Here is an 11,582-nt window from a genome sequence, read left to right on the forward strand (position 1 = left end):
GAGCCAAAAAAAACAACGACTCTGCCCGGTCTGAGAGGCACACGGTAACTGTGACTTTTAAGTTGTATTTATTTCATTTGTTTGTGATATTAGTCCAAGTTTTGTGTGGACGGTTTAATGCATTGTTGGTGCGAGCTCGCGTCTTTGGACCCGTCTAATGACTGAAACTAGCTTGAAAGACTTGAGTTCGTCGAATTAGAGACACTCGTTTTGGGAAACTTTGTGTATTTAAAATGTTTTGCATTATCGTTATTGCCGTAGTTTTCGCGGTGTCTGCTGGCTGAGAGGATGTGTGATGCTTGGCCTTCATGTCGTCGGACCCGACTAGTTGCAGTGACCGTGGTTGAACGAGCTCCCATGGAGGTCAATGAGGCAGAGAACTGCTGCTGCACTCCTTCTAATATACAGATTGATGCCCGTGAACACATCATCAGTGATGTTTCCTGGACTGTTTCTTTCAGCATCATCACACCCAGTCAGGGTAGGTCAGGCCCGGGTTGTGTCCAAGTGCCGCCACCTACAGGTATTTATTACACAGCATGGTGAGATCAATCTTAAAGTACATGTACACATACAGTGTGAGTCAGATGTGAAACGTGTTGGATTAATGTCATCAGCAATAATGATCAGGTTTCTCTTCATGTAATTCTGCATTTTCTAGAAACATCATTCCACCTGCAGCAGTCCTGTTTTTTGCCCACAGCTGCTGTGAGTCAGATTCTTTCCTCTGACTTTAATAAACACCTACACCTTCACACAGCAGCTTCTTTGCGCACATTTACACGCGTGGCACAGCAGCAGTAACTTCATTAAGATCCATCCATCCATCCATTATCTATACACCGCCTAATCCTCACTAGGGTTGCGGAGGGGCTGGAGCCTTTCATTAAGATCCGAATATCAATAATATTCAGTCACTTGTACACACCAGACATGTCAGCTGTTCCACACAGATTCCAGATTTATTGGTGAAGTTATTTGGATTAAACTGTCTCTGGATGAATCCTGAACTCCATCAGAGCTGTCAGGACAGTTTTGTTGAGATAAGCTGCCATTATGCACGAAATCCCATTGTACTGTTTTGACTAAAGTTATGTGGTGTCTGACTGAATATTTCACTTATTCACAGATTTTCGTGAAGATAAAGGTTGACTTGGTCCAGCTGCAGATAGAACTCAGCGTGTCATGTGATGCTGTGTGTGGACGTATCAGCTGCTGCAGGATGATTTTATTCAATAACTGCCTTTTCATGATCTTTTTGCCACTATGATGCTTCAATCAGAGGCTGATCTTATCAGAAAAAGTTCAGATCCCTTCAGGCCTCCGTACATTTCTGACAGCTGATGGAAACTCATGCGCATCCACTGAAGAAAAAAAAATCAACTTTCGACACAAAGGAGTTGACAATATCGATCATTTATTTAGATTCATGTTAAAATTGGTCAAAAACACTCGCGTGCGTGCATCATTTGAAGCCATAGCAACAGAATGGACGCACACCTATAAATGGCCTGCACCTCTGCTCGTCAGACCCCTTTGCACTTGCATTGGCACTTGACCGATTGCTGGAAAGCCTTGCTGGAAAGCTTTGTTGGACAGTCTTGTTGGATTCAACGCCAGATAGCAGCTACAAACCAAACCCACCTGAAGAAGCAGCTCAGCGGATCAGCAGCAGCAGCAGCAGAGCGACCTGTCAGAGAAGCCCCCCAGCCGGAGAGACACATCTGTGGTTCGGACACCTGCCAGACCAACCGTCAGCATGAAGGTAAGAACATTTATTTCATGCTTTTCTCTGATCTCACTGAACACTTTGAAGGCGGTTTCAGTCCAAAAGTGAGAATAATTAGTTGAATGTAAAGTTTGTGAAGCAGCAGAATGTTTGAGGGCCTGTTTGATGAACACTTTGGCTCATGCTGATGTTTTCTTGTTGTAAAAGTCTTATGTCTGAGTTTCGGTGTATAAACTTCTCGAGAAATGTGTTAACAAATCGGTAGCGATTTGATAAAAGTGTTGTTTTGTTTTAGGGTCGTTATTTTTGTCAAAATGCGCATCGAAAGTTTTGTGGACAAAATGGCGACTTGACCATTTTTCAAAAAATGCTCCAAATTGAATGTTTCGCTGAAGGTCCTGAGACTTTGTTTTTAAGGTTTCTGCTTTAAAATTCATTTATTTATGATGTGGATATTGATGTAATTGTGCTGAGAGAAGGAAAATTACAAATGTATATGTTAACTGTGAAAAACATTTTTTAAAAATGGTATTTTATAAATGGTGATTTGTTCTTTTACGTTTGATGGTGAATTCAATTTTTTGAAATGTTTTTTTTTTATTTGGCAATGGAGGGCTAAAAATAGTAAATAATTTCTGTTTAATTTTGTGTTAAATGCTTAAAACAAAATGGCGACTGGGCCATTTTTAAAAAATGCTCAAAATCGAATGTCGAATTTGAGAATCACTGAAGGTCCTGACAGCCTCGGTTTAAGGTTTTTGGTTTAAAATCCATTTAGTTATGATGTGAATGTTGATTTAATTGTCCTGAGACCCGGAAAATTCTGAATTTACATGTTAACTGTGAAAAACATCACAGGTGAAAACAGGTGAATTTAACGCATATTTAAATATGTTATGTAAAGATTTTATCGCTGCTTTTTAAATAACACAGACTGGATGGAAATCCGTCTGTGTGATGCTATAACTTCTGTTAAACTGCAAAAAATGTGTGTTTCCAACTAAAAGAAACCCCTCATTTGCACATTTTGCTTTATTATAAGTGACCATCATGTTCACAGCAGGTTGCATTTAAAACAAGCAGCAGCAGAAGCCGTGGATGTGAGACGACACACAGTAAAGCACGCACAAGAGACGTTCTTAAAAGTTTTTATTAGAACTGTTGCATATAATTTTAACTATAAAACTATATAAAAAGAAGAAAACTAAACGTAAAGCCCCGAAGGAATCTATAAATTGCATCGATAATCAAAAATTCAAAGAGCAGCCTATAAAACATAGTGGTACAGTGACACAGACGGCAGTCTGCCATTAACACTTTGCATTTAACAATATATTTGTTTAATTATAAACGGTAGCAGTGCTTCTTGTGTGATCTCAAATAACTGTAAATAACACTGGCAGCAGATGAAGCTGGAACTTGGTCCACACTTTTGAATATTGCTTTCATCTTATAGACCTGTAATTTCCCTGTCAGGTCAGCAGCTAAAGGTCAGATGGTTTAGGAGAGAGGGCACGTCTTCCTCTGCTTCTGACGCACGGCGTTGGTGGCTTTGCTGATGGCGTTCATGAGGATTTTGGAGATGCACTGCGGCGTCTCCTGCGAAGGCAGCTTGCAGCAGTGACGGACAGTCGCAGGAGAGCGGCCGCCCGATAAACACAGCTTCTTTGAAGTTTCCTCCAGCTGATTTCATGCAGCGAAAACGGAACAAATAGGTCAAATAGTCCACCCAAGATGGGATAAACTGGAATAAAAACTTGTCTTGTTTTGCACAGACTCACTGCTTTCTAACTCACCTTTTGCGCAAAACACGCAGTCCTCTCTACTTCCGGCAGGCGGCAGCATTGTTTCACAATGGACTTCACTGGGAAGCCGACAGGGAACCTAGAGCACAGTCACGCTGTTACTGCAACTAACAGTTATTTACTAGTTGTTTGGTTATAAAATGTCAGAAAATGGTGAAAAATGTCCATCAGTGTTTCCCAAAACCCCAAATATTCCCAAAGATGTTCAGTTTACTGTCACAGCAAAGGAAATAAAACAGAAAATATTCACATTTAAGACAAAGAATCAGAGAATTTTCCTTCATATTTACTTTCTATTCTATTTATTCATCAGTGCTCTTTTGCCACTTGCCATGTAAACATCTCACTGCAGGTTCATCTGCTTTTGTAAGCAGCAGGATTTCGCAGATGTAGATGTGTTTTCAGGAATGCAGTTTGGTCTTCACATTGTGGTATTTTAACCATTTAATGCTACAGAGTGTTTTCTAACTTAGTGCATGTTACTGAGCAGAAGAATGCTTTGGAGGATTTGTTAGAAAACCGTTGGCCTGATAAAGCTCTGGCACCGAAATGCCACAAAAAGTGTGTTTTTGCAAAGTTTGCAGGAATGGTTTTGAAACTCCTTTTTTAAAAGAAATGACTGAGATGATTAATGGAGTGTTGAAATAGTTGCTGATTAATTTATTTGTTGACAACTAATCGATAAGCAGCTTTAATTGTTACTGATGCTGTCTTAATTACAGATTGTGCACATGTACATCTCAATACTGAAAAAACTTACCGGAGCACATGGCACATTTTAGCAAATTTCAGTATCTTTAGAAGTCTGAGATTTGTTTATTTTTTCCAACAAGGAACGACCAAGAAAGAACAGAAACTGTACGCAAGGAGAGAAAACAAAGAAAAGATCGGAGGGATGCAGGGATAGTGTTTTACCTCTTGTCGATGACTTTGTGAGTGTCGCAAATGTTGTTCAGCGACAGCTCCTCGGGGGCGGAGGTCTTATTGTAATGCGGGTCTGGAGACATCGAGTGGAAGCAGCTGTATCGGTCGGCTGGACTCTGGCTCGAACAGCAGCTGAAATCGGCCTGCTCGCCGTTCTCTGCCGAGCAGAACCTGTCGATCTCGTCGCTCCACTGAAATGAGAATCAAAAGTTAATCAGAATACTAGAGCAGGATGTGTGTGTTGATTCTGGGTCATGGAGGTAATCTGAAGAGCAACTGAAACAGGTGAAAAGTCTCCAAGAACCAAAGTCAGGTCCAGCTGAAGCTCTTCCAGCAGGCTTCTCGCTCTACCTTCTGGTCGACGCAGCTGAGCACATCCTGCTTCTTTTTGCAGCACTGTTTGAAGCCCTTCTCGATGCGGTTCACGGTCTTGGCCTGCCGGGCCAGCCACCCGAAGCCCGAGCGTGGCAGACACCTGGTCTGATAGAGGGGGCGGAGCGTCTGGTGGCTGCACAGCGACTCAATGGCGTCGGCGGTTGGTCGCCCAGGAGGGAAGCTGATGTTGACGTTCTGGGAAGCGGGTGCTTTCTTCGCCTTCTTTTTTCTGATTACTCTGGCGCTGTAAGGAGTCATCTGAGTCCTGTGATGAATGAGACATGAGGTCAGAGCCAAAACATCACCTCCTTCGTTTAAAACTAAAAGTTCTGCAATGTGGCTTCCTCCAACACCCTCCTGTGATTCACTTCTCTTTGAGTCGCTTTCTTTTAGTTTGTCTGAAAGGATACAGCTGCTGTTCCTGGTCTTTCATCAGAATGGAAACCAGTCTGTTGATTTTTAACCTGTTTTTACTACGACTGTTTTTCTGGCAGAACATTTTTGCAGAAACATTTTCCTGCAGCTGTTGTTCTCATACAGTTTATCTGCACAACCATCCACCAAATATTCAGTGTCATTGTCATTTAAAAGTCTAAAAATGCATCTGTTTGTACTCGGCTTTATTAGTTACCCCTCTGGACTTCGAGTACGTTCTGGGTATTTGTTGCTACCGTCATATTTTCCCTCCCCGTGGGCTCATTTTTCACTGCAACATAAAGTCCTGCACCTCTATGGAAACAGAACAACCGTGACTAGAAGGAGAGAGAACTCATAAATCTCTTTAGTCCACCTTAATAATGCACGAATCATAAAAAAAATGTGAAAAAGATGATAAAATCTGGAACAGGCATTCAACATGAAATGATATCCACATTGGCAACTTTCCACAAACCCTTTCTAAAGTGCTGCGAAGTGGTTAGAAGGCATTCGTGGATTGTTTTTTTTAACTGTTTGACTGGTAAATAAAGCAGCATTCACCCACACAGCCCTTCCATATTCCTGCCAAAGACATAAATCCTTAGAAATATTTCTAATTTTTTCTTTACAAAAGGGGTGAGTAGTTGTGTCGGCTTAAGTTGCACAAAAAAATATGCTTTAATTTAGAATTGCTTCCTCGTGATTTACAGGTTTTTATTTGGACAAAAGCTGCAAGTGGTTACAGTCTGGATCTGTTGCTACCGTCTGTTCCCAAGGCGAGGACAGAACAGGGAAGGAAAGCTTTTAAATTGGCTGCTCCCTCTACCTGGAACACTTTACAAAAAGACCCGAAACTGCAAGAGCTGGTTTCTTTCAAACACTTTTAAAGTGTTTAGAAATGACTTGGAGGCAAAAACATCAGTCTGTAGATGTTTTGACAGATGATTATTTTTGCTAGTTATGTTTCTGGTCTCTGCTGATATGTTCGTTTCTTATCCTCTAAATGTAATCACACCGTGTATTATGAGTAATGATGTGTGTGTGGATGCTGTTGTCTGTCTGTGATGCTGCTGCTGCCTGTCTTGACCAGGACACTCTTGAAAAAGAGATTTTTAATCTCAATGAGCCTTCTGCTGCTTAAATAAAGGTTAAATTAAAATAAATAATAATAATAATAGCATCTGTTTATTGTTGGTTTTTGTCTTTTTATGAGATTCGTTGACAATGACAAAAATAAGTGTTATTGCAGGACATCTTTTGAGGCACTGGCTTCATTTAGTACTATGTAGGGCTGTAATGAAAGATTATTGTCATGGTCGATCAAACTGTTGATTATTTTCACGATTCATCAATTAGCTGTTAGAAAATGTCACAGCTTCCCAAAGTCCAAGACAACCCAAAGATATTCAGTTGACTCTCATAGCAAACCAGAAATCCTTCACATTTAAGAAGCTGAAATCACAGAGTTTTGTTTTCTTAACAAAATTACCCCAACTGATTCATTGATGATCAAAACAGTTGCTGATCCATTATATATTGACAATTAATCAATCAACTGGTGCAGTTCTACTTCTGTAGCTGCTGATTTCTGTTTTGTTTTCGTGCATAAGATCCCATAAAGGCTTAATTCACAAGCATGAGAGAGAAAAAAACAGGATCGTTCTGTTTCATTTCAGTAGTTTAAAGTATTCTCCTGCTTACCTCCGGCAGGTGTTTGGGTCAAAGCTGAAGCTGGTGGTAGGAGGAATGGCCTCCACCGGCAGCACCTCCGTCGGCTCGTAGTTCGGGTTCGGAGAGTCCCTGTCGAAGCAGTTCAGTCTATCAGCGCCGCGCAGTTTACAGCAGTTGTACAGGCGATCTTTGACTGACGAGTCCTCTTCACAGAACGTTTCCACAAACAGCTCCCACTGCAGAGAACACAGGAAAAACACAGACAGACAGTCAGGGTGCATGAATTAAATCCTCTAACAGTGACGCTAAGTCTGCACGCCGAGTAAAATGAACCAGCTGCTCTTCATCCAAAACTATAAACAACCCAGGAAGGAGATTAAAGGTAATTCTTCACCAATTCACTGAAGAATTTAGTTCAGGTTTGTTGCTTCACTGGTGCTCATGCCAGGGCCCGTCTGTTATGTCTGGCTGGGCCGCATTAAATAAGCTTATCAACTGAAACCGCCCAAGGCCTCCAACTTTTGTCTGAGAAATGCAAGCACCACCATCTCTGCAATGTGAAGAATGTTTCGTGGTCTTTTAATAATCAGGGTGAATTAAAAACATGCAAAGAAAGGACACTGTGTTTGGTACTGCTTTACAGAACATAAGGCTGCCAGTAACATGACAGGCTGTTTCCATGTGAGGAAGTGAGGGGGGGGTAAACTTTATTGCATGTTGGTTTTTAATATGAAATAATATCGGTGTGGGATCCAGTTTCATCTCGGCAGTGCAATACCACATATTGGGGTTTTCATCATGTTGCCCTGATTGTGGAACATGTGACGCTCTGCACAGAAACCACATGGCTTCCCCTTTAACATTTCAGAAGTTACCTTTTATTCTCTACAAAGTTTGGTTCTGATCGACTTCTCAGAGACAAGAACCCCTTATTCTGCACCATGACCCCTTAGTTTAGCTATAATACCATCCACAGTCCAGCTATAAAACAAATAGGTGTCATGCATTTACGTATTCAGCCCCAATGCTTTGGAACAAGCTCCCCTTTATTTCTGGTGCTTACTAAACCTTATATCAACTAAATGTCAAATTATTCACAGTTTTTAATGCTAGAATATTTCTCTTCTTCCAGCTTCTACAGACTGGGAGTCATCTAGTCAGCCAGTATTCTGGTTTATCCTCAGACATTCATCTATAAATGTCATCAACACCTTTTATCATGATGCTGCCACCTCCGTGCTTCACTGTCAGGACCACGCATCAACTGTGGTGGTCCTGGTCAAGTTCACACCAAACATGCTGGACTCCATCTGAGCACAACTAATTTATGTTGGTCTGATCTAACAAAAGAAAATGCTCTCAATACTCATTACGCTTCTCTTTATGTTCTTTAGCAACGTTTTATTGTAGTTTTATACAGAACATCAAGCAAACGTGTTTTTCTTGGACACTGTTCATAGAGGTTGATGTCATGAAGTGTCCTTCACACTGTCTGAGCTTCACAGAAACTCTGATTTCCATTGATAACCCCTGTACCAAGTCTGCTGACATGCAGATAGACACAGCCAGGAGGTTCAAAACTTAATTCTAATGATAACAGCTAATTTTAGAACCACGTTCATGTGGTTGGAAATAGAGCTTCTACTTTGTGGTCTGAATTTTCAACCCAGTCCATCTAAAGCATCTATTTGTGGTTGTTTATATGTGGAAGTACTCTGCTGTTCAGCTTAGAAATAATGCAAATATCTAGAGGGGATCCAATTTTGATCATCATTTGACATTTATGTGATATTGCGCAAAACATCATCAGCAAAATGGAATAAATCAAAAGGGACGAATTAAGGCAAGCAGATGCTGTCATTTTACATTTATACACAGCAAAACAAAAAAAAATTGCTGAGTCGGCTATAGAGCCGTTGTGAAAACTCACCGCCTGCGTGGCGCAACACAGCGTCACTTCTCTCTCCCACGTCTGGTTTCCTTGGCAGCAAGTGTCGAACCAGGACTCTGCGTTGTTTACGCCGCTGGCTCTTCGCCTCAGCTGGCCAAAACCTGAGGCAGGGAAGTAAGAGTTCGGGTAGCGAGGACGATGGTCTCTATGGAGACAGATGGCTTGGAGGTTGTTGGACGTCGGTCGGGCGAGAGGAAACTGGACGCGGTAGTTCAGCGCGGGAGGACCGCCGAAGGTACGAGGCCCGAAACTCGGTGGACCTTTGAGAAAACAAGAGATAGATAGATAGATAGATAGATAGATAGATAGATAGATAGATAGATAGATAGATAGATAGATAGATAGATAGATAGATAGATAGATAGATGTCTTACCTTGCTCTCTCTGGTTAGGTTTTGGCGGAGACACCCTCACCTGCTCTACGGGAAACTCTGAAAACAGACGAAGCAAGAAGTGAAAGAAGATCAATGCAATCAGCAATTATTTAATCTGAGCAGATTGAGACTTTCAGAGGTTGTTTCCATCAGCGGTTCGTCCGGTTTGACTCACATCAGCCAAGCCTTGTTATTTAACAGCCACACCTTTTGAGTTCAAGCTATCGTGCGTCAGTGGTTTTACAGATCTGTGCCCTTGTGTGGTGACGCATCGTCGCTTTATGGCTGCGTGACATTGGAGAAAACTGACACGGTGGCATTTTGTTTTTCTGCGATATATGTTAAAAACCTACAGGAATTTCCACCAGATGACTTGAATAACTTTTGTTTTGAAAGATTAATCATTCTAGAAATGACTGGAGGGGTTTTGAGGGAGTGCGTCCACAATGACAATAAAAACATTGGAACTTTTCTCATTTGGTGCAACACTGGCGGAGTCATCCAAAATGGGTTTTGTTTTTTTGCTTCGTTCACATCTGGCCTTGCGCTCTTAGCTTTGTGCTGCTGATTTAAATGCTCTAATAAAGAAGTTGTGCTGCTTTGTGTGGTGGCAATAATTCCAATACACTGCTAACAAATAAAATCTGCTTTTGATGAATGTCATTCTTTCTGTAGCCAAAACTATTCCAGAGAACTGATTTGTTTTTGCAACCGAATGCCCCTTTTTTATTGTTTCTCACTTGTTTTTCACTTGCACGTGGCCTCTGCATGTCAACAACATCTGTGTCTTGTAAACACAAGAACCCTTAAATCTGAATAAATGATGTTCTATCTGTCTCTTGCATAATTGTCATGACAAATGAGAAATGTGCAACTTTTCTTTCCCCGTGCAGCAGAAACGTTGCTGCTTTATGTGTTATTTGCCTAAATACACATCACAATGCGAAAACAACATATTTTGAATCTATTATACAAAGAATATTGAACCGAAGCTCCACTTTTAAATGATATACCACGACTCAAATTGCAATATCTGTCAGAAAAAAATGCACTTAATGAGATTGTTTCTATTTTCTAACGCCAAAACAAAAGAAAACAAACGATACCTTTAGGATCCAAGAGCTCCGACAAGTCCACCTCTTTCTGCAGCATGAACGGTTCTGGTTCCACTATCTCTGAAAGACACAGTTCAAATTTTAAAAACACTGATGTGCAACGGAAACATGCTCTTTATCAAGTAAAACACCAGACAGACAGGAAGACGGATGTTTATGCTGCATTTATGTACTTAAAACTGACCCACATCAACTAAATACACGACCAAAGTTCGCCCATAAAACAAAAACATCTACACTTGGAGGCAGCCTGCTCCGGTGATTTATTTCCACCGAGAAGAAAGCCAAGAAAAACAGGACAAACTTTGGAACGCTCTCTCCAGAGTCACGGCAGATATTATACAACCATGTCTAAACATTAAGTAGAACTCCTTCTGGAGAGCAAACAGATCTAAAATTAGCACTACTTTGACTTCATGTCCCAACACATCAACAGAAGCAGAGAGAAGTGACTCTGAACATTAATGGGTTCTTGTGGGGATGCCGCAGTAGCGTGTGAATGCACAAAGACACACCTTGCATGATTTGGTCAAGGTCGAAGGTGACCTCTCGCTGCTGGGCGAGGTGCTCATCTGGAAAGTTGTAGAGAGTGAGACAAAGTTACGCAACTCTGCATCGTTTTGTTATGGACAAGTTATACAAAGAGGCTGCCATGGAAGCAACGAGCAGCGACAGCACAGAGAGAAATACTGGTTACAGGTTACAAGTTACAGGTATGAGGTGTTAAAGCAGGCTTCTCAGGGATGCTTCTAAATTTACATTATTTCTAAGTTGAGTATCATGTGAACAATCAAAAACAAACACTTTAGAAAGAGTACATCGAAAACTCAGGCCCTCAATGCAACAAAAGTGAATTCACCTGCAAACAACTGGCATAAACGTGGTTCTAAAATGAGCTGTGAGCAGCAGAACCTTCTCAGTTTGGGACCTACAGGTTGTGTCTATCTGTATCAACGCTCCACGAGTAAAAGAATCAACGAAAATTAGTCCAAAAATCTGACTGTGAGACCTCACAAAGATGGAAAATGATACAGAAAGATCCACTAAAAGATTGTTGTGGCAGTAATCAGGAGGTCTAGAAGGAGCCATAGTAGCACTGATCAGGGCTGCAGTGGTCGTCCTCCTACAATGACTCCACAGACAGTCAACTACTTTCATAATCTACCTCTAAAGAACGGACGGCGGCTGCTTCAGACTTGGCACAAGGAAATCAGAGTTTCT

General features: G+C 41.3%; 1 protein-coding gene across 1 annotated transcript in view; it reads right to left on the reverse strand.

Annotated features, from left to right (window-relative positions):
- Positions 1 to 2,861: 2,861 nt before the first annotated feature.
- Positions 2,862 to 11,582, reverse strand: part of ecm1b (extracellular matrix protein 1b) — a 9,898-nt gene continuing 1,177 nt past the window's right edge. Inside the window, exons 2-10 of the mRNA XM_008287743.1 lie at positions 10,877 to 10,933; positions 10,353 to 10,421; positions 9,247 to 9,303; positions 8,852 to 9,132; positions 6,952 to 7,157; positions 4,810 to 5,098; positions 4,450 to 4,649; positions 3,526 to 3,613; positions 2,862 to 3,412 (exon numbers count right to left, since the gene is read on the reverse strand). Coding sequence (XP_008285965.1) covers positions 3,230 to 3,412; positions 3,526 to 3,613; positions 4,450 to 4,649; positions 4,810 to 5,098; positions 6,952 to 7,157; positions 8,852 to 9,132; positions 9,247 to 9,303; positions 10,353 to 10,421; positions 10,877 to 10,933 — 1,430 coding nt within the window. The 3' untranslated portion in view covers positions 2,862 to 3,229. The remainder of the gene's footprint in view (positions 3,413 to 3,525; positions 3,614 to 4,449; positions 4,650 to 4,809; positions 5,099 to 6,951; positions 7,158 to 8,851; positions 9,133 to 9,246; positions 9,304 to 10,352; positions 10,422 to 10,876; positions 10,934 to 11,582) is intronic.

The sequence above is a fragment of the Stegastes partitus genome, unplaced genomic scaffold (assembly GCF_000690725.1).
Source record: "Stegastes partitus isolate 25-593 unplaced genomic scaffold, Stegastes_partitus-1.0.2 Scaffold517, whole genome shotgun sequence".
Taxonomy (NCBI): Eukaryota; Metazoa; Chordata; class Actinopteri; family Pomacentridae; genus Stegastes; species Stegastes partitus.